The sequence below is a fragment of the Pseudonaja textilis genome, chromosome 4 (assembly GCF_049901715.1).
Source record: "Pseudonaja textilis isolate UNSWEBS1 chromosome 4, rPseTex1.2, whole genome shotgun sequence".
Classification (NCBI taxonomy): domain Eukaryota; kingdom Metazoa; phylum Chordata; class Lepidosauria; order Squamata; family Elapidae; genus Pseudonaja; species Pseudonaja textilis.
In genome coordinates this window covers 42,386,402-42,410,798 of record NC_141993.1, presented here as the reverse complement: position 1 = coordinate 42,410,798, position 24,397 = coordinate 42,386,402, and the positions used below count along the sequence as shown (strand labels likewise).

Here is a 24,397-nt window from a genome sequence, read left to right as displayed (position 1 = left end):
GGATTCCAATCTTTTTAATACTCATGTGTAATTAAGAGAAATTGCCCAGAGGTTTGAAAGTAGGTGATATCAATGGCTGTATGCATCTAGCACTGTATCTTTTTTTCATTTAATTTCAGAGAGGCAGTGGATGGTCTAAAATCAGTGGTAGATGGCTTCTGGTAGACACTGAGATTTAATATCTACAAGATAAAAATGTTTAAGCTAGAGCAATAAAGCTAAATCAGATATATAATCTGATATAGATATATAATCTGTTTGGGATCGATCTGCATTCTCTTATCCAGCATTGCTCCTGAATTATCAGGCCTCCAGGACTTCACTATATCCCAGTTCCTATAGAAAGCAATTCAGGATAATGTGACCAGTATCCTAGTCCTAATTGTTAGTTACACAAGATCAGAGTTTTTCATTGTTGGATCTAGCTTCTAACACTCCCTAGCTTTACCATCTTATAATTCCCCATTTTCAATATGTATAATAATAATAATCTGATTTAATTGTTTCATACAGTAATTGAACATTTTTGTTCTCAGTATATTCTTAATTTTATTAGATTAGATATTATAGGATACTGTTTGTAGGCTTATTCCGTTGCTGGGTATTTTTAGTATTTCCCACAAAAGTTGTATTGATAGAACAGAAACTATGGGATATAAATAAATAAACTGACAGTTTAATGGGATATTACGGTTTGATGCAAATTGGGTTTGAATACTGAGAATTATAGATAGACATTTCTTGAATATTTTGTTTGCATATATATTTCTCTTTGCATCCACAGCTGTGTGTTAGGAATGATAGTCACCTAACAGTTGGTCAACACTGTGGACATAAATTGGCTTACTTATCCTACCTTGCTTTTTCTGAGAGCATGTTATTGTGAATATCGGAAAGCTGTTTTGTGGATGTGATTCCTAATAGACAATGGCACATAAATAATTATAAATTTTAAATGTTTCACAGTTAAACTGCTTGATTCCTTCATTTACTTAAAAAAACCCTCTCAAATACTTAGTGTGAAGTGTAATTGGCTGCAACCTTATGTTAATGTCATTGATAAAACTATAGATAGCTACTGATACAAATGCAATAAAATAGAATAGAAATATTTGCAATAATATCAGGTGGCATTGGTGACATTAAAGTGGTAAAATTACCACATATTTGTAATTATCTAAATATTATGTAAGATTCCAACTTTGTACAGTCATACCTGATCATTTTCTCAAAAGGGTTTTGCTGAAAAGCTCATTTATTATGTCAGAAATGATCATAGGAATTCATTTAATTGGGAAATATATTTAAAATACTCTTTAATTGGCATCACAGAGTTGAAAGTTCAATTCAGAGGTGAGATCTAAGGATTCTAATTAGATAGAATGGATTTAAATATAATCTTAATGATTATACCAAACTTGAAGAAAATTATAATGAAAGAAATGTTTATATTACAAGGGAATTATCAGTTTGTAATTAAATGCATGAATGTGTGCTTTTATTTTAAAACCTTAAAAGAATGTTATTATGCAATATTTGCCATCAGGATAGCTACTATTTGAACTGAATAAAACTGTCATATATTTTCTGCTGACAATGGCATTGTTATTTCAGATAACCTTACTTTATATTAATCATATAGAAATTTCACTTGCAGAACATTGTATTATGAATTTACTTTTCCCTTTCCGGTCTCCTCCCCCTCAAGTTGTTTGATGCGTCAGAAATGGAAGGATGAAGTAGAAGTCGCCACTTAAGCAGTGAAGGGTTATTCTTTGTAAATAATAGATCAAGCGCACTGGAGCTATTTCTAATGGAGCTGTATGCAGACTCTGTTTCAAGGACAGTGTGTGGTTTAAAAAACATAACCACAGTCATCCTATCTATAACCTCTGGTCAATTTATTGACACTGTCAGTAAAATATTACAATCGATTAAACTTTGACCTTTTCATAACATTTCATATCCACGTATTGTCAAGTATATGTTTATATATTTGTGTAAAAGAAATACCTGTGGTCTTATTAAATTTTTCTATTGAGGGGAAAGCATGCTATATTTTTTCTGAGCATTTTCTACAGAAGAAACAAATCAAAGGGATTAAATACTGTTACTGAAGCAGCCAGATTTCCACCTTTTTATGCTTTCATTGTATAATAGGAAATTTAAATGCAAGTATAATTTATATTTGGTTTCATTTAATCAGTGATACTTTGTCATACCCTTGCCCTTGTTTATACTCCATTCAACAGGTTCCTTTCAAAATGCTTACAAGGTTTGTTTCTACAGATGTTTTGGAGCTAATCTGACTCAAGGATATACAGATCTGTTTTAAATGTTAGAATATAATTCACTAGGACAGTTTTCCTATGCAGGTTACATGGAAATAATTGGAAACAGCATAAGAGTATGTATTCATGTATAAAAATGTATTGTTGCAGATCTTTTATTCATTTCAGTGCAAAAAGCATTTAAATGAACCTTCTTGTTAGAAATAGGTTTGAACAGAAGATTAGAGAAAGAGAAAAAGTTGTAAGCAGTAGACTAAAATATTTTATGCTTATAATAATTTGAACTTCATAATACCCATTTGGTATAAGGTATTTCTTAATTATTGCAAATGATGTTTACATTTTACAAACAAAAGTAATTTTGTTAAACAAAAGAACAATTATTTTACGTATCCGTTTATATTATACCACTATGAGTCAAATTTTGTCTGGAAGTAATCCACTGTATTTTGAAAATGATTGTATAATAAGAAACATTTTTCTTCATATATTATTTATATGTGGATTAACATAATGTTTCATTATTCAGATTATAAATAATATTTATATAAATAGTAATTAAAATTATAATTGTGCTACTTCTTTAATGTTCCTGGTTTGTACATGTCTATAGGTCTCTTTTCATTCCAAATTTCCTGCACCAACTTCTTCCCAGAAATATTGTGCTTGATAAAGATGAAAAGTGAGGTCATGATTAGGTATATCTGAAAGAAACGCTGTGATACATCGTCATGCCGGTTCTCAGCATTCTATTTAGGAATTTGTTAGTCGGTGCCGGGGTGGGGGGGAGGCAGATTGACAGCTAATAGATATCCTCACCATTCATTGTTTAAGTATTTTTGTCTTTTGTGGCATTGAGAAAAAGACCAGGAAGGGAGTGGAAGCAACTAAAAGATGGCAAAAGATCAAAAAAATCAATGGGACGAAGGAATGTGATCTGTTTATCAGGGTGTAGACGGTCTTTCTGTTTGCATTAAGTCCGAGTGAGTGTCTTTGGTAGCCACGGAAGCTGCTTTCATTCACTCCCTAGGAGATGTAATACAAGCATGAAAGTTACGATGTCACACAAAGCAGACACATATGAAAAAAAAATTGTTAAACCACCAGCTTGGCATTACATCACCCCCACCTTCCCCTCCTGAATTAGACTACTATCTTTGTCACAGATGTATTGTTGAACTCTGCAAGCATACCATTTTGTGTATAAGTGTTTAGGATGAACATGTTTTTAAGTTCTTTTTCTTGAAAACATCAATAAAATGAGCTGGCATAATAGTTCAGTTAGTAGAAGTTCAAGGAGATGATTGAAGACCTATGCTTTCAGGCTTTGACAGGTAGTGTAAAACCTCTGAGTGGACTCCTCATTTTTCTTTAATGGATGTGGGGTTTGTTTTGCTTTATCTTTATTTTGTTCTATCCGAGACAGGGGAAATGCAAACTGAAGTTTTATAATGCCTGTATTGTTTTAGATACATTAGTTAGTCGAAGGTGGTATTGTCCATACTATCTTTATTACTGTAGATATTGTTCTGTGTCTTTCCCTTTCTTCCTCCCACCTCATTTCTTCAGTGCTATATCAGCCTGTAAGAACTGATCAGTAGACAAGACAGTGCTCCAATCTAGTGGACAGATTTCTCTTTCCTTCTAGTTTCTGATTGTAGGAAGTATCGCAGGGACTGCATATTTTATAAACTTTATATTAAAGTTGTGGCATGTTATCATAAAATGAATTGTGATACTTTGTATTACACTCTGGAATTGAGAGATAGACGTAGGATTAAAAAAACAATTTCTAGGCATTTCTAGATGATAAATTTAATTTTCTTTGCTATTTGGAGGTCTTCTTTGAAAATGCAATTGTAATGAACACATTCAGAACTGGAGAATAGATTTACCCTTGGCTTCAAATAGTTGACGTTATCAGACTCTGTCATTCGTTCCTTCCTATTTTCGGGCTGCTAATTGATGTTTTTGATGTCAGCAAGAAAATTGAAGAAAATGTCATGTGTGAACCAGTGCGGAAGTTAATAAGATTGACTTCGTTGACAGAATTTACAATGAGCGCAGAGACCGCATAATGGGACCACTGCGAATTTGTGAGCTCTCTTTGGAGTCAAAATTGACACCTCACGCTAGGCCAGTGGTCGATAGGGAAGATGGAACATTTGGGAAGGTTCTTAATCTTATTTTTCTCTTTTTTTTCCCCTCTTCCTTTTTAACCTTTTGGAGCTTATGGAGTTGCACAAGCAGCTGTTTATCGAGAGAGCTAATGCTCTGGACCAAGCCAAAGTCTTAGTTGAATCTTTGAGCTCCCCTCAACAATGCCAATTTTTATGCTGTTTTGAGCTTGAAAGAAAAGGGGTATTGAAAAAGTTTAAACATGTTTCTTAGGGAATGATACACTAATATCACACAATGTTTTGACTAATAAACCTGAAATGAACTTCTTTTTAAAATAAGGACATTGTTCAGTCTTAAGTAAAACAAATAACTCCATCTACAGGAAAATCTCATTGTAAGAACAGTATTCCACAAACCTGTATGCTTAACCCAAATTTCTTGAATCAAATTCATAACACCAGATGAACTCACTATAGTAAAGTTTTTCTATAATAGTTTAAATTTTTAATAATGTAACCAGGTTTATTGGATTTTGTGTATATAATTATGGAATGGATTAGCTGAGTTTGGTTCAGTGCATCTGATTTTTTTTCTCCTTGCCTTTAGTGAAATGTGCTAACCCCCCAATATGCCCACTACCCCCAAGCAGTCTTTTTTTTTTAATGCACTGCACAAAATGTGCTCAGCCTCCAAGGATCTTCAGTAAGAGACATTATTCTTGGAATATCCAATTAATTCCATGGTAGTGATCAGTTAGCGCTTCTTCTTACTTTCTCGCCATTTGAAATGCTAACACAATGAATATTATCTCATTGGTCTGCGTCCCTCGGCTAAGCTGTTGCCGCGGGCTGAGAATTTCATCGACTGATGAGACCAGAGGCTGCACCGATAAAAGGTTACAGTACGTGTTTTGCATGCTAATTGGGGGTTGCTTACATGAACCTGAAAGTTCTTTAACTTTTATTTGACTTTTTTCTTTGTATTCACATGATTTTGTTGCTTAAAGAAAACTTTTAAATTGACTACATTGCACATTATTACTATTTTTGCCTTGTTTTGGATGTTTTATATTTTGAACAATAGTAATCATATGATTGATTCTGCACTGAAGTTTGGTTAATAAGCATTCAATGTTTGTATACAGTCATCTTAAAGAAAATCTTTTTTGTTTCTGAATTAAGGGACATATTATTTTTCTATAATGAAATGTTGCATTTTCTGTTCAGCCAAACCATAATCATGGCATCAATGTCATCTAGATCACATTACACTATATATGAACTAAGTATAATATAATTCCTTTATTCTAAAAGTCCAAATCATGGGCTAGTACATTTTGTGAAAATAGTCTATTCCAACCAGATATATTACAGATGTTTTGGACTTTCACTATCCTAAGATAGTATGACAATTCTCATAGCTAAGATTCAATAGGAATTGTAGTTGGACACTACACTATTGAACATCTATCCTAGAGATAGATTTTCTGAAATTATTAAAGCAGAGTTGGCTCATTTTTGTGAGGACAACACCTATCAGATATGTTATCCGAAACCCAAAATTTTATTGATTTTATTTTCTACAAGAGAAATCATACCTAAAACCGAATGACAAGTTTGTCCATAATTGCGAATAGCATAGACATCTAAACATAAAGGGTTTCAAAAATGTGATGTATTATGTACAGAAAGGATCCAAATATAAAATTTTATAAAATGCAGCATGTCTGTATTTTATAAATACAGGTAGACAAGTATGCAGCATACTTGTCTTCAAGAAAGAAGTCTGTTTTTTTAAAGCAGGCATCTAAGGTATCAATGGATGTGATTATTTAGACTCAGTTATAACAAAAATGGTTTGATCTGAGAAGATTTGTGATAGAGAAGGTAACGTTATGGTTCTATCCATTTTTTAAAAAAGGAAGTAGATGTATGTGATTTAACAAAAAAGAAAGAAAAATGACGAGGAGGAGGATGAGAAGAAGAGGAAGAAGAAATGAATTTAGCCTTCCTATAGCTGTAATCTTAGAGGCTGGGTAACACATTTGGAGACATATTCCTCCTGAATCAAAATCAGGAGACCTTTTCCAAAATTGCTAGTAAAAGGGTCTAGTGAAGCTAGGAATGAAAGGCTCCCCCTTCTTTTTCCTAGCTGTCTACGAGCAGCAAAGCAGGTGGCTCCCCGTGGCTGACTTTTCATGACAACATGCCATTAGAAATTGTGGTCCTGTTGATCAATCCACTCGACATGACAGCTTTGCCGCAAGGCCTAGCTCTTTGAGCACCAGCGCTGTGGCTTTTCCCTCCTTTTTTCCTGCACTAATTGGTGAAAGTTTTTACTGTGCTTGTGGCATAGGAAATTCTTTTGAACAGTGTCACAATCAAGTGTTGACTTCTTTAGAATTGCAAGTAGGTTAAGTGAGTATCAACATAGCAATATCTTTTAAGAGTTCTTTACCCGCCCCCCCAAATAAAATCTTTAATCAAAATTTTGTTGGAGATGAATTTAAAAAAAATAGTCTGAACGTTCAGCAATAGTATTTTAGTAATGATATTAAATATCCTTATTGTACATTTACATGTATGTTTTTTATTTTTTCTTAATAAATATACTTTTGAGAAATGTCAAAAAATACTTACAAAAAGATTAAAAAAACCATCTAAAGTTATTTGTGTAATTCATTATTTTCAAATAACTTTTCTCAAGTTTTTTTTCCAAAATCCTGACCTAATATTTGTATTATGCTCCTAGTTAAATATTAAGGAATGCTTCTCTTTGCAATGCAGAGAAGTAATTGTTGAATCATATGTGAGAAAGGTAATATTCTTGATACAAACATTTGCTGCATGTATAAAAATGCTTAAATATGTATACGTGAATAGAAAGGTTTTATATAAAGAGGGGAAACTGTAAGAAAAATTGTGTATATGCATTTGATAGATATTTACGCTTTAGGATTCAGCCACCAAAGTTTCTGTGCATTTTACATGCAATGTTGTCTTTTCATCTCATAACTGCCACAAGTCCTTTTGTTGTGCATAATACATATATTTCCTAAGGTCTGTATATATTCTATAAAGCTAATATCATTTAATGTAATTATATAGCACGTGTACATAAATTTGTATTATAAGGTTTACTATTGAAGCAAATAGCAAGCATGAAGGGGGGGAAAGGAAAAGCAAATATCACAAATAGCTTTCAGTACATATCCAGCTATAGAAAGCTGAAATTATTGCATAACTTTTACCACAACACAGCTGAATACACAGGAAATAATATATATTTCAACCTGGCAGAGCCAATGCAAATATAAAAACAGTTACAATTATTTTTTAAAAAGTAGAGCATTAACAGGATTTATGGTATAATTTCCCCTCCTGTAAATGCTGCCGTAATTCTTTTTGTTGTCCTCTTTTATACAAGCAAATTGAAAGGAACATGTATGTATTCATATCGTAATTTTGCCCAGAAAAAGAAATTGCTAAAATTTGCATTATTAACATTATCAAGTCACTGGTTGGTAAGACATCAGACATGACGAGCAAGAAGGGCAGCTTAGGGAGAATTGGGCTTTAAACCCTCAGCAGATCGGAGTTAGGATCAAAGGCGCTTGTTTTATGTGGCTGTGTGAGACTTTGAAGTCTTGACTGCACCTACAGCACTCATTTCATCAGGTTCACTGGTGTCTTAATAGCAGATCAATAAGTTTCAAAGTCGGAGAGTTAATTTGATACTAGTGCTGATGCAGTCGTTCTGGGGACACAGCGAGAAGCAGGAGAAAGCAACCTATTAAGATCTGGGATGCGGAGAAGTGCTTGATGTTGTTGATTCTATCCACAAAATTCCAAACTCTAAATGTTACAGTTCCAAATTTCCAAGCTCTTAATGTATTATTATTATTAAGAGGAAAATTAGATGTTTGTTTTGTTGAAGGAGATGATAAATTAGTGGTTTTCTGTTATGACCAAGGTTTGGTTCAGTAATACAGGAAATATTTTAATGTGTTTAATGTAAAATAAAATGCCTGAACCAAGCATAAAATTTTATATCTCTCAAAGATGATATTCCTCCCAAAAGAAGTATGACAAATGTGATGCTTTGTTACATATTTTTCATGGAAATCCCCCCACATACACATTTTACGCTTTATATCTAAAAAAAAAATGCTTTAAGGCAAAGTGAAGTTATCAGGACAAATGATAACCAGAGGAAATGTACTGTGCTTTTAATTCTACCTTGCCATCGTTGCATATATATGGTTGTATGTAAAATTAATATTTCACCTTCAAATCCATCTTTTTTTTGTATATTGCAAAATCTTAATAAGGGCAGAACCCACTTAAATATTGTTTATGTTGCATTACTTTTCTTTTTAGACTGCAAAGAAATTATTTGGCTATATTATTTATAGAAAAATAAAAAATTATACTGATATAAAATGCTAAATTTTTATTCTTGTAATTGGTGCGGCATTCATCCTGGCATAGTTGATGGCAACCCAAATAGTTTTTACAAACTGAGACAGACAGACCTGCGTAAATGCATAATCTCTTTCCCTCTTAAAAAGATTTTTTTTTTTTTAGAAATCATAAGAATGTTTCCATCTGTATGTATGGTAGAGGTTTCCTTGCACCAGAGGTCAACTTCACACCCTTTTGGAACAAAACTCTAATTTAGAATGTTCATCTAAGGGTTGATAATGGCATTAGGGGGCCAGGAGGCTGGTCAGTGGGAGCCGTAGATTAGCGCAGTAGCCACAGCAGCTTTAGTTAGACCCCCATGATTCATTGGACAGATTAACTATCACATCTGTCATTTTTATCCCTTTTAATTCTTCCCCTTTTGCCATATTTAAAATAATAAACAATTTTCCCTTGAAAAAAGGCAGAAGGCAGGATTAATAAAAAATGCCAAAAAGCAAGTTCTATGAAAGAAGCCACCAAAGGTATGTTCCAAAACACCTCTGTAAAAAAATTGTATTATTTAGCAACAGATTTCTTGATATTTCTGCAAGGGGGAATGCTTGTGTGCACATGTATACAGAGTATAGATCTTGATAAATTGGTCAGAAAAGGCAAGTTTTGAAACATTTCATTTCTTTAACAGCAGTGATTTTTCAAGTGGTTCGGAATTGAGCATTGTCTGAATAATTCTCATCTTTACTTCAATATTTGTTTTCTTCGCAATTTGTTTCTTTTGATTTCATGATTCTATTAATTAGAATTTATCATAAAGGTTGATTTGATGTTCAAAAATTTGGACCTGATTGAATGAAAATTAATGTTTGATCTTTTCCAAGCCCAAGGGGAGACTACTGTCTGGTTGCTGATTGCTTAATAATTACTGTTGAGTTCCACAAGTGCAGTTTCCAATGTTTATTACACAAAGATGTCAATGTTAAAAGGGAATTTAAGAATTTCTATGAATGGAATTGTTGATAAAGTGAGTGAGAGTATTCTTGGGAACTGGGGAATTGGTGCAGAAAGAATTTCTAGCAGATTAAGGTGTCTTCAAATTTGGGTAGGAATTATTTACTGTGCTGGCTTTTTTGAGCTGCTGAAGTAAAAGTGAAGACATGGAAAATTACTTGAGATGGTAGGAATTACTTCTCATTTGTTCTTTTCTTTAAATAACAAAGATTTAAGGAAAAAATCTATTTTTTCTTGATATACTATGAATTAAAAACTGTCAAGGTAGTTGGTATTTTTAATTTTAAAAAAACTTACGATAAATACAATTAAGTGTCATGGATAGTGTATCCCCACCCAATAATGATCTGTACTTCATTAAAAGAGTATTAATTTGGCTCCTGATCTCTTGGGAAGCACCTTAAGATGATGTTTGGGTGGATGGGGGTTCCCCCCGAATTGTTTTTTTAAAAAAATTCAAGCAGATTTGGTCCCTGTCAGTCAGAAATAATTGTGTTCTTAATCTTGTCCCTGATGGATGACTTGGAGTTCAGCAACGGGCCAGCTCCAATGACAAATACAATATTAATATTCATTAACTGCTTTGACAATGCTAATTTTGATGCAGTAGTAAAGGGCCTTCCAAAGTTAGCGGCCAAAGCATCAGAGCTACGCAAGGTGGCAAGATAATTTGTGCTGGTTTGCTGAGCTGAAGCCTTTTAAAGTCTATGGCAAAAAGCTAGGTACCACAAACAAAAAAGAGAAAGGGAAAAAGTTCTGAAGCATTGGAAAGCAGGGCGGTGGAAGTAATACGATCACACTCCGCTCAAAAATTTGACACCTCTGATGCAGTTTCTTTGAGTGAAATTTCTACAAAGTTGCAACAAAAAAAAGCATAACATGGTAAGTCAGCACATTTGTGATTTTGTTTAATCTTTTTGATCTTTTCAATTATCACTATTTGAAGATCAATAATCATTTTTTCCTATTCTGCTTAGGAGACACACAGCGGTGGTTTAATATGTGTTAGGACCATTCTCTTTAGAGGCAGGCATCTGCAACTTCATGTGATTTTTCAATTTAAGCTTTTCAGAAAATACTATATATGGAATACCATTTTTTTGCTGGTCCCATTTTAGACATATATGTTAATTTCTTTAAAGGTCTTTATAAAATAATATATAATTCACTCTTTCCTGTAGATAAGAATTGAAGGATGGAAGAATTTTTTTTCAAGGGAGAAGAAAAAGAGCAAAACAATCTTCCATCATTTACTGAAATCGAACCTCCTCTTCCCCCTTCCCCAATTGACCGGCATCAAATAGGCATTAAAGCTTCATTTCCCTGATGAGCAGTGAAGCAGTGTTTTCACCAAGTTAGGTGAACTTTGAAGAACTGAGATTTCCATTATATTTGCCAAGTCGGCAAACAAAATATCAGCTTTTGTTCTTTTGACTGACTATATGGGGGTTTGAGGGGAGGTGGAGAGAGAAAGAGAGAGAGAGAGAAATGAGAAAGTTATTTCCCCCCCCCCCGTTTTTGTGAGGTTTGGTATTGAATCAGAGGGAGAAGCAGGCATTGTTCATTTTCCTACCAGGCGAAATAATTCTATGAATGGAACTGGACTTGAGCATCTTTTCTGAAGAGCTGGCGTTGCAGAGCTGTTCCCGTGTGTTTATCTGTTCAATGCAGCTCCGTGGTGAATGGCTTAGGTAGGGTGCTGCCCTCCAGTGGATCAACCAACTGCAGTCTTAATACACATCATGTAGGTATGTTAATATAACAAGCAGCAGCATGCTTGAAACCAGGCAGCGTGAAGCATCCTGCTTAAAACTGTTGTAAATGGTAAGCTATACCTTTTCCTCCTTTCACACAGGGACTAGTAGATTGAGACTTTGCATTTCATGTATCAGCGCTGCTAGTTGCATTTTTGTTGCATGTTTTCGTTGCATGTTAATTTTTTGTTACTTCAGAAAATTATAGGAGACTTTTGCCATGAGAAAAATGCTTTGGAGTTTGGGAACTTTTTATTAGATTAGCTTCTGCCATTATTACTGAAGAATCCTTTTTAAAAAATGTTTTGTTTTCACTGAAGGTGTTCATTATTCCTTGAATATGGCTTATTCAGGTCTTGACAGTTGGGTTAAGTAAGGCCATTGCCTTCCTTTCATCAGCATAAAGTTGAATTAGGGAAGGAGAATGTTTGGGAGTTTTTCTTCCCTAGGTAGAAAAACTCACAGCACCATTTTTCTCCAAGTTCTATAAATAATAAAGTTTTTTTAAACACCTATATACTGGATCTAAGAGGAATCTGTGACTGAACAGGAGTTCAATTTCCCCTATCCTATCCATAAGTGTAACTTCACTGCAATGTGAGAGGGGATCTAAAATTTCACGGATATACTGAACTGGATATTAGGTAGGTAGGTAGGTAGATGATAGACAGACAGACAGACAGAGAGACAGATAGATAGATGATATATAAATTCAGTTCTTGGACATTGCATTAAATAAATGACTTTCCTGCAATGAGTTCAGAAGAATTCTCGGGAGAGGGAAAAAGATTGGAAGAATGTTGGTAGGTTGACATAGTTTTCTTTTAAAAAAATACAGGACAAAATTTGTTCTCTTTCTTTCTTTCTCACTTCCTATTTTTGAGACAACCAAGAAGGAGTCTTTCTGTTTTAGGAAATCCATCCTGTTTGCTATACTTTATAAGTTATTGTTGCTAAATGATTGGGAACTGTCCATCACCAGCAGAGAACTTGCAGTTTATTTAAGAAATTGCACGTGGGACAAAAGCAACTGATGGAGTGTGGTGGCCGCTGTGAATAGAGGGAGGGAATGCAATTAGTTGCCGTGCTGTTGGAGCTTTTTACTTGTCAAACTCATTGCTTTTGTTATTACCATGTAAAGGGAAATTGCAGGGTTTTGTTTTGGTATTAAGGGCCTTAACGGTTGCTGGCTGACACTTTATTTGCAAAGGCTGGATAAGTGGGATGGGGTGGGGGAGAAGGATGGTGGTGAGAAAATCAAACAGAAGAACTCTTTCTTTTTGGGGGAGAAGTTCTTCCAGACCCCTAGGATTTTATATCCACTTCTGAATATAATGCAGCCAATACACCTGTAAAATAAGGGTAATCAATGCATAACCGTTTCAGAGATTTTTGCCGTATGTTTTGCCTAAAAAGTTTTCTTCTTTTTATCAAAAATATATTCTGGGGTTAGTTTACTTCATATGTGTCAAAAAACATGAGTGACAAGTCTTTATAGATTTAACAAGATTTCTTTACTGAGAATATTTACTGGGAACTACTTTCTTGGTAAAATATATTATGTATTTTGTGTATGAACTTTATTTGTGCTAATTTTGTATTAATAAGTGATAATGCTCTTTTGTGCTAGAAATTGCTTAAACATCACATTGGTCTTTTCTTCTGCACTAGTTATTTTTAGATTTGTAGTGAATTCGACGGTACAAATTAGAGCGCTGTCTTGACAACTTTTCTCACTTAAATCAATAACGATAAAAAAAAAGTAGCTGACATGAATAACTTGTAAGACATGGATAAAATAAGTTAGCGTTGTTCAAATCACTGAGCAAACTGAAGCAATATTTATCTTTACTGTTCACATATGGAAACTTTTAATAAAAGTTGCTGCAGCAGAATATACCTTTTCGATTAAAAAAAAACTCCGGAAAACATACTAAGGTGATTGTCTCTTGCTTTTGTACAAAATGATCAGATTTTACCCAAAGAGACAATTTTTTACGCTAGCAAAAGTTAAGATGTGGAACATTGATCTGAAAGCAGAAGACCTGCTAAAGACTTTATTTGCGTCAGAGTGACAAGGAAATCAACTTATTCCTCCTGCAGGTCAATCAGTAAAAAATGGTTTGGTGTTGTTTGACAGTTGCTCATATAAAGTGAATTGCTTGCTTCATTTGGGCTCATTTTTTCTTATGATTCTCTCTTGCTGCCTTGCTTCACAGCTAACCGTTACCTATGCTATCTGAATTGTTGTATTGTTGTTATTGATTTCCAAGGTAACTGTTTTTTTTAAATTATCCTTAACAGACAAAGAGGTGGGGGTGAGAATTTGACTATTGGAACATAGCAATGATTACTCTGAGTTTTGCTACCCACAGCCAAACTCTTAGAAAACAAGACACTTCTCTCAGCCAAAATTCAATGTCATAATGGATGCTGAATGTTCAGAGAACTTCAGGCCTCAAAACTGGAAACATCTTAATCTTTTAGGACCATACTTTTAAGTGAAAACATGGGTAAAGGAAAGGGAAGGAAACAGAAACAGAAAAGGAAAAGCAGACAGGGAAAATTATAGAACAATTTCATTTTGTTGTGAAGATACAAAATCTTTTAGGATTAAGAGTGGGGAAAACAAAGCTGTAATGTACCCAAGAGATGTATTTTTAATGGGAATGGAAGATTTGAATGGTAAAGGAGGAACACTCGCCTCTGGCTTCTCTCTGTTCCAGCATTTTGGCTGTTGGCATCTCAATTTGAATTGTTGGGTGAGTAGCATTTGTGTGTATGTGAGTATGAATTTTGGTGCATGTAGTGTGCATGTGCAACTTTCTAGTAATGACCACTGAACTAGTTGTGTAACTTGTTTTCATTAGTGCCAGAGGTAACATTAAAAACAGAAGATAGTCTCTCTCTCTCTCTCTCTCTTGTTTTTTTTTTTTTTTTTAGTGAGAATCATTTTTGGAGAAGGGAATAGAGAGAATAATTTGCCAGTGACAGCTCTTAATATGCTTAATATTGCATAATAACCCAAAACCTATTTTTCCACACGCAAAGATGTGGGACTATCAAAGTTGATTTTTCTTGTTTTGGAAGAGAAGTCCTTTTCTTTTTGTAGTGTTGTCATAGAAAAGGGGATTTCAAAATTTGCAGCTGGTTACATTTATTGAAATAAAGCTGCTGGCTAAAGCTTGCCAATGAAAACAAACGTGTGTGGAGGGGAGGATATATTACTTATGCAAAATATTTATAAAAAGGCATAAAACATACTGCAATATAACCTTTTCATTTATTTAGTAGTGCAACATCTTTTGTTATGCATGTTTCACCTTTCCCTATTTTAGAACAAATTATTTAGAACATAGTTATTGAGATTACTGAAATATATTGTACTTGTGGCTTTTCACAAGTAAATTTCATTGATTTCAGGCATGCTTATTTCAGCTACATGGGACTTTTAATATTTTTTAAACTAATTTGCCTATCTAAGATTTCACCTTTTGCATATTCTGAATACTTATGATATATAAAATAAGTATTCAGATTCTTTATATCAACTTATTTGCCTTCTGTTTTAGTTAAAGGTTTTATCTGTAAATAATATTAATTCTTTGGGGGGAAATGTTTACTTTGTTGCATCAAAAAAGATGATACATTTTTAGAGAAATTCTTGAAATTATTTGGTTAATAATATCTTTAAAATATATCATTTTAAATGAAAATAAATATGCATTTAAAATTCCTCAAACTTCATCTAGAGGACTGCAAAATATACTTCTTTGTATGAAATTTACAAGATATCTCTTGCTAAAATTTAGGCCTTCTTATGAATTACCTTCTTTCATTCTATTTTTTTAAAACTTTGTGAAAAATTAGTAGTTATATTAATTTAAGGTAATTTTTTTTAAAAAAAATATTAGTTGACTAAGACTAATACAAAGCATATTTTCTCAGAAATAAACTCCATGGAACTATATGAGGTTTACTCTATGTTTACCTCTATAGCTGCTAACACAAGATTTTACTCTCAGAAGGATTCTACAGTACTTAGAAATTAAAGTCATTGAACTCAATGAAAGTTATTATGAAAGTGTGTAGTAAATGATTCTGTTATAACTTCCCCCCCAAAAAATTGATAAACAAAACAAATATCGTTTATTTGATGGCTCTGGGTATATCTACAACTTTTACTTTTATACCATTATGTGATATGTTTTCCAGCAAAATAGGATAAGTTCTATTGAAAAATTCAATGCATATAAATCCCAAGATATTAGAAAATTTGTAGCCATTTCTTTAAATTTGTAATTTTTGATACTCGGTTACAAAAAGTAAACTTTTATAAAATGATCTTTCATTTTCACTGCCTACACTTTAGATATTAGTAATTTAAAAGATTTTGCTTCCAAATATACTTTTTACTGGAAACCGTGCTGTTTTCTCTGGTATAAATACTAGAGAACTACTTAGTTACTGTGTTTGGGAATATTAGACAGTCCGGTTCATAATACATATATAAATACATGGTTTGCCGTATTGTGGTGACTTTGAAAAATCAAAAACAATATTTTTGGAAAAAAAGCAATGTATGACTTTTTTTATTTTGCAAAGCATAGCTATTTGCATCCTTGACTTCTGGAAATATGTTGTGATATTTTTTTGGATCCTTCTTCACTTTCAGACATTATATTCTTTACTTGTATTAAATACAAATGCAACAAAGTATAAAAAATATAAACATTACAAAGGATGTTTGAATTTCCAAAATATTGATTTTTCCATCAAAACTTCCTATGTCAGACATCTTTTTTGAAAATGAATGGTGAATCTTTTATAATGGCAGCAAAATAAAATGTGGCTGATAACTAATATTAAGCTAAATAATAGCTCAATGCAGTATTTCTGTATTAATAATGAAAACTTAACTTTTCAAGCAAGATATTAATTTCTACAATTCTTTTATCTAACCATTTGAAAATTATTTAGAAATTACAAATTTAGCTGTCAATCTTTCTGTCTCTCTCTTCATAAATCTTTCACACTGTATCAGAATTTGGAATTTTGCTTGAAAGCCATACAGAGTCGTTTTTTGTGAGATAAGCAGGATATATAAATTTGCTGAATAAATGTGTAATCCATTTAAACTATACATTTAATTTTTTCCCTTTGGGATTGTTCAATTTTCTGGGTTTCTTCTTCCTTTGTCTGCCAGAGTAATTAATGCTCCTGATTTCATCTTTCATTCTTAATAAGTTTCCCTGAGTTTATTCAAACTTCTTTGTTTCTAGTTACAATTAGAAAAAAGACTTATGTCAATAATTTGGTTTTTTTTGTTCTTGCAAATCAATTAAGTAAAATATATTTGAGCCATCAAAAATAGTTTTCTCTAATGTGTTAATCTATCAGACATTTAAAGAACCCGGATAAAAGACTATGGGATCTAAGTGAACATTTCTCAATTTTTATTTATTTCAGGATCATATTCCAAAGTTCTGAAGCAAGAAATTGGCCCCTGTTTTATCTTATTAACCCTTCCTATAATAATTTGGAGCTTGATTAGCTTTTGAGGAAGTTGGTAACCCTTATTTAATGGAACAATTCTCCAATCAGGAAACAACCAGGGAAAGAGAAACAAAACAGAAGTGGTAGAATTCAGATCATCCCCACTTTTAAGGGGTTTGTGGGTATAGGGGTTAGGCTTTTTTTTTTTTTAAGGTCTGGCTAGGAAAGTATTGTCCATACACATGGCTGTCAGTGCTCTTGCCATCATTTACGTGATGGAAGAAAATGAGTCTTTTTAACATAAGCTATGTTTATCAATGGAAGCCTTGTCCTTAGCTACAATAGGGAATGAGCTTAGGGCAAGACCTTAGGCAGAAATGAGCTACATTAAAGTTTGAAAGGGTTCAGAGCACTGTATCAGTGACAATAAACTAAGGAGAAGTAGATTCCTGGAGAAAATGCTTAGTCAGGTGTGAAAGTATTCTTTATGTCAATAAAATGTATCTTGAGTCAGTAAATATAATGTTTCTTAATTTCCTCAAGAATAACAATGAGAGGGAATTGAGTAGTTTGTATTTGTTACGTGCAAAAAATCTTTAAAGTGATATTTAGAAAAAAAGATTAAATGTAACTATGAGATTAAAATACCTGTTCGTGTATTTTGTATAAAATATTAGAAAATAGATATTGTAAATAACTCAAAAGTACTCTTGTTGACCTAGTTCTTCCTAAAAATTTTAACTATGCTGGAGATAAATAAGATTGAATATAATATTTATGAGAGTAAACAACTGATACCAGGTTTAAAAGAAAAACATGTTATATCTTGGAAGGTTTAGTTATTAAAAATTACTGATGCAGATAGTATAAAGCAGAGTTCTGACACGAAATAGAGAAAACTTACTTTATCAGATTAAAAAAAATCAATTTATAGTCCAATTTTTATTTTGCAATATTTTATACTTGAGGGCTAGTGTAAAAGAGAAAGGCCTGGCAGAAAAATCATAATGGAGAGCAGAGATATAGTGTAATTTGTGTTTCTGTTTTACAGTTGAATTGTAACTTTTATTTGTCTTACAATTTTGGCCAACCTCTTAGAGTAAGAATTAAAATGCATCGATCTAAGACATGGTGCCTAGTAACATATCTAAAGATAACAAAAGTAATCTAAATTCCTGGCTGCTAATTTTGGTAGCACAAATTTATGATTCAGGTAGGTATAGAGTTTCATTCCAGGGTGTAACCTAATGGAAAACATATCACGGGACCAACTTATCTCTATTTGTCTTTATTCTTTTCTGTTATGTAACCTTCTTGTACTAAGTACATTTATTGCTGTTGCATATACATATCTTTGATATTACTCCTCCACATACATAATAGTTGAGATCAAATCCCAGCATTATGCAAACAAACTTGCACAAATAGATGTGTTCCTCTCTTCTTCCCTTAGTTACAACCTTATAGAATAGATTTTGAGAATGAGGACTTTTTGCTGGTGAACTGAAGAAAGAGGAAGTTATTTCTCCTACCCTCTTTTTGCTGGACAAGAGATGTTCCATCAGCTGATATAGTTAATTCTGTACAACCCCTAAGCTTTTTCATCTTTTTTTTGAAGAAATTTATAAAAATTTTCACCTTTCTCTTGGAGTAATTTATAGAAATTTATTCAAGGCAATGCTACATTTTTAATATAGTGGCTGAAATATCTAATTAAAAGATTTGGTATATGTTATTTGGTACACATTTTTAATTTTGTCTAGTAATTTCATAGCATTGATTCCATGCCTAAAATGCAATCTTCAAGCAATGATTGACGGACAATATGAAGAACGGGAAAAGCCCAACTTTTCCAACTATTTCTATTTTAATTTGCTTTTTCATAAAGTCAGAAGTTTACCAAGTTTACCAAAAGTAGGAGCCTTCTTACATATTGACCCATCCTCAGTTTGTATTTGTTTGTATTCTATTAAATATAGTAAGAAAAATCCTGTTCTATTATTCATTAATGGCATTTTAAAAGATATGCTTTCAGAAAATACCAAAAGAATGATTTGGTTTTATAAAATAATGTAAGCAAAACTAAAGTAATGGGGAAATATACACTAGAAAACAATAATCTATGTGCAAAATGGAATGATCTAAGATGATATAATAGTACTTTTTATCTAATTTCTCTGTGTTATCTCATCTGATTGTACCGGAACTGCTTTTTTTGGGGGGGAGCGGGGGAAGTCAGGCAATTCCCCTGTTCATTTCAAAGACAGAAATAAATAGAATACTAATTCTCAATACCAACATTGTTAATAGTCTCTCCCTGAGATTCCCCACCCAGAAAGTTTATTTAATGCAATTCCGTAATTCTACTTGCAAAATCATCTTCCTTTATTACAAACCAAAAGTACATCCAAAATTACCTTAGACTTCTTAATTAAATTGCTGACCATCTTTGCCCTAACCTTTTTCAGTAAATGTGCCTAACATATTGGAGCTGTTAAAAATTTAACAAAACTAAGTTGTACTGTTCAGTTTTATCTCAGTCTGGATGTAGTATAAAAGTATCTGCCAACATTTTTCCACAACATAAAATATATTTTAGCATATTTGTTGAAAATTTCAATTACACAAAAAACATCCATAGAGCTCCCACCATGATGTTGTTCAATCCCCATTTGGGGTATGTGTGTTTATGTGTAATATCATATGTCTTCTGGAAGCATGTGGTTCTTTTTTCATGGTTTTATGCCCTTTATTATTTATTATTATAAGCTACACAGATTTATGTGGACTTTAATAGTCTCTAAATTGTAATGGCTATTATCATATGATCTTTAACATTTTATATAAAGCGATATCTCAGTAAGATCTTTAACTTTATGAAAAAAGAAAGCTAAGTAAGAGTTTAGAATGAGAATGGTGTAATAGAAAACCTTCACATTAAGTTTGTATCATATTTTCTATTAAGCATTGAATCAAAATAGCAAAACATCAAAAGAATGTAGGGATCGCCTTCATAATGTCCATTGCAAATCTGAAGATAATTCATAAATGCACGCCCTCTAAATTTCAGTATCGGAAGGCTCTGCTTGGATACTGAATGAATGTGCAAAAGATGAACAAACTATGTCAACAAATAAACTGAATTTCAGAGATCTAACATAGAACTATGAATAAAATATATATTTAAATTGTCAAATTATTTGGCTGATTATATTGATTATTCATAGAAGCCATCAGTATATATTGTCTCTCTGGCTGGAATAATATTCGGGATAATCAAAATGTGTTTGATTTCCTAAGAATGAATAGAATGAATTGCCGGAAGGAGAGCAAAACAAACTCTGATGATATAGTTGAAAAAGTAGTTGAAAATGAACAGGTTAAAATTTTGTAGGATTTCTAAATATACACTGATACGTCTTTGATCAGAAGGAGATGGCATAAACCAGTCGTGGAGGTCTCAGTGGTTATCCCCACATTGGGTAACAACCCAAATTTTTTAAACGAATATAAAAAATCTGCACATTGACAAAATTCCCATGTGTCAATTGCAAAAAACCACTGCTTGAGTTCACATACCAATATCTTATGACATCCTAGTTCTCGATGCGTATGAAAGCTGAAGAACTGGCAGCTAAAGAATTGGCAGCTGTTGCTTTACATTCACACAGATAACCTTCTGAATGGGAAGCAAGTGTCTTCACCACCAGTCCACCACACAGTTCAGATTACAACAACTGTTAGTATTTTCACTATTTTTCAAACTACTGAATCAAGTTAATTTAACTTTATTACAATAACCTCTATTTCCATTTATCTTTCTTATTGTAGAATGTGATTATTTCATGATTACGTGCAGTGTAGCCCTCAATATGATTACTAAGTCCCTAAGCATTCAGTGATGCTGTCTAGTTACATTTTTAATCATTGTAGCATTATGAAAGAGTCCTGCAATATATTCAAAAATAAGTTTTATAACAGTTTTAAAAACTACTTCCTTTTTTTTAAAAAAAGGTGTATAGTATTATGTGTATAGTAGTTAAATAGCTTTGGTGCAATTTTAATTTTCATCACGCATATACATTATTGATTTTTTTTCAGTCCAACTGAAAAATTGCAAAGCAATTTTGATATAGTATAATGAAACATGCTTTGAAACACTGAAGTATTTCAAAGGAAATTCATGTAATTTTAAAAGAAGAAATCTTCTAGTTTTCTTGCATTCTTTTAAAGTATCCATCCATCTCTTTTTGGAATGACAATTGCTAATCTAGATTGAGGATAATGGTAAACACTATGACAGCTCCTGGACTAAGGTGGCGCTTGTAGACACAACTCACTGTCCCTATTCTTTTAATGTAATTCCTTTTACTTGATGTTAATGCAAATTGTTCCTTACTGAAAGTAATAAAAGGAAATGAAGACACATTTGAAAATGAAAGTTGACGCTAATCCATTCTTCATCTAATACTAGACTCTTTATCTTTGCTGCTACCTAATCTGGTTAAATGTCCCTCTTGTAGGATTTTAGTGTAAATCCTCTATAGGGAATAGGGTTTTTTTTTCCCCTTCTCCTTTTCTCTTGTGAGTGTGTATGAATCTGCGTGAATTGCAATGGCTCAGCAATCTGCTTATTTCATTTGTATGTGATTGTGTGTGCATGTGTGCATGCGCACATTTTACTGTACATTAAAAACGAAAAGATATTCTTCTCTCCCCATTTTATTTTTTTCTGCTTCTCTTTCTATCTTTGCTGTGGAGCAATAATAGTTCAACTATAATACAAAATTTGGTATTTGATATTTTATTTCTGAGAGTGATAACATGGTTTTAAGCATGTGCTCCTTTCTATCTCCCCCCTTTAAATTGTATTCACTGCCAATGAGAAAGTACATATTAATATCTTCTGTTATTTGAAAATTGGGATCCTGGCCTATATGCCTATTCAGAAGAAGTGTCCCTGGAATTCAGTAAGTCCCATTCAGTTCCCTGACGTTTGTCTCACACCTAGGCTTTGCCATCTTCAAGACAATCAGATAGATTTTGCTTGCTTGCTTTGTTTTTGGTTTAATAAACTGAAACTATTATTATTTTTTCTTTCTTTAGGACATACTTCTAAAAATTAAAAGAAATAGATGGTGGGTCAGTAGTAAATTTTAATTTAAGAAAGATATGGAACTGGACATGAACATATCTTGAAGATAAAGTTTAAAAAGTATTCAGAAAAAAAGTTGCATTATAGTGAGATTATAGTGACATTTGAAAAAGCCAAAATCTTCCTTTTCTTTTAAATACTGTAGGGCCCATGCTAATTTGTTTCTAGGTGGATCAGATGCATGATTGGTTCAGGTTGGTTCCTGTCCACCAGCAGCGCAATTGCTGACACATGGATTTTAAGTGTGACCAGAACTATGTGCCCTGAAGTAAACTCTGCAGTGTACACATCTCTGACTGTAAGATCTGTGTGTCAGCAATTTTAGAGCTTCTTATTTGGCAAAGGGTGAAAAATATTTTTATACCTGGTAGAGATCAGTAAACAACACACAGCCTCGGAATTTAATGGTGCAAACACCATGTCTTAATTTAAACAAAGGAAACAGACCAAAAAAACCCTTAATATTACAACAGCAGTTTTGTTCCAAATGGTAAGATGTTTCTTTATATCGCAATAAAAATCTTTACACTCTTCAAAATATATCATGGTATAGAGAGTTTAAATAAAATGAAGCCTAGGTTCTTCCATGTACAGCATTTGCTACATTTTCTCACCACATCAGACCTCTTCTAGTTCAAAGACAATGGAAAAGGAAAGACTGCAAGCACAATTTGCTATACAAATGCCGGAACTTCAGAATGGGTGATTTTCCATTGGCTAGAACCCTTAGCTTGCCCCACCTTCTTGGCTTTCCATTTCCTTTAAAGATAAGTCTCCATGGCACCCCATAATTCACTGTGCATCAGAAACAAGTGATATAGTTACGTTGGGATTAGGGGCAGGGGCACTGGAAGCTATTTTTTTAAAATTGGTCTCTTGGAGGGTACACTAGCCAGTTCATGACTTGTCCTGAGTGTTTTGTGATAGCCATGGCAAGGACGTGAAAAAACACTGAAAAAAACCATATAAAGAGTGGTTTTCAAGAGTGACTGTGAAGAACTTCCTACAAGAGAGTAAAGGGGCTTCATTTTACAGGTCAGGAAATTTCATTCTTAACAATATTGAGTTTATTTCAGCATACTTCCTAGTAAGTAAACTTAAGAATCCCAAAGCATAAGACAAAGGAGGAATAAAGAAAACTCCTGAGCATATTCTCACATTCTGCACATAAAGAGTCATAAATGCTAAAAACATCTGTGACTGTATCTGTGTGTATGATTGTGTGGGTGTGTGCATGTGGGCACATGTGCATATGCATAAACAGCTTCTTTAGTATATCTACTTGGAACATACTAATGCAACATCTTCCTATACTTTTTATTTTCTATTTTTACAGTCTAACAAAGTCCCAGTTGTGCAGCACCCACACCATGTACATCCTCTTACACCGCTTATTACATACAGCAATGAGCACTTCACGCCAGGGAATCCTCCTCCACACTTACCAGCCGATGTAGATCCCAAAACAGGTAGGTTGCAAGACTTACTCCAGAAGGATGTTTGAGAAGATGCTAGACATTAAAGCAATTATTTAAAAGGGATAGTGTCTGGTCAATTAAAGAAGAAAAACATTGGCAAAGTATAACAAAAAGAATTTTAAAATGATGGAAAAAAAACAGGCTATTTGTATGTGAAGAAAATTCACAAGTTATGTAAGTCGTAGTTTCCTTTATGCATCACTTTGAAATTGTGTGACCTGTCATTCAATGCACACTAATGATAACTCAGTCCATTTCTAATGTCTATTTTTTAGTAAGATACTTCGATACCATCCAGAAATTAAATCTGTGGTTTAAAGAAAATTACCAAGATGATACTCAATTGTTTCTAAAGCTGTTCAAAATAGATAAATTTCTTTAAACAACGTTATTCTTCTCAAAGCTATATGAGCAAATTTATGTATGTATATGTATATATATATATTCTAGAAGTCCACTGATCATTTGTTAATGTATTATATATTTATATGTCACCTAATCAATTGATTCCAGTAACTCACCAGTTTCACAAGAGTAAAACTAGTTAACAAAAACACAACAACATAAAAGTCATAAAATGGTGCAAAACTAACTTACCAACCACCTTGCTTAGCAACAGAAATTTGGCCCTTAGTTGTGGTTGTAAGTTGAGGACTACTTGTATAAATCC

The 24,397-nt window shown here is 33.0% G+C and overlaps 1 protein-coding gene across 22 annotated transcripts in view; it reads left to right on the top strand.

Annotated features, from left to right (window-relative positions):
• The window catches only part of TCF7L2 (transcription factor 7 like 2), a 220,498-nt gene that overhangs the window by 153,425 nt on the left and 42,676 nt on the right, over nucleotides 1-24,397 (top strand). For all 22 annotated transcript variants that reach the window (XM_087932721.1, XM_087932724.1, XM_087932723.1 and 19 more), the window contains exon 5: nucleotides 23,586-23,718. In XM_087932721.1, the coding sequence (XP_087788847.1) occupies nucleotides 23,586-23,718 (133 nt within the window). The remainder of the gene's footprint in view (nucleotides 1-23,585; nucleotides 23,719-24,397) is intronic.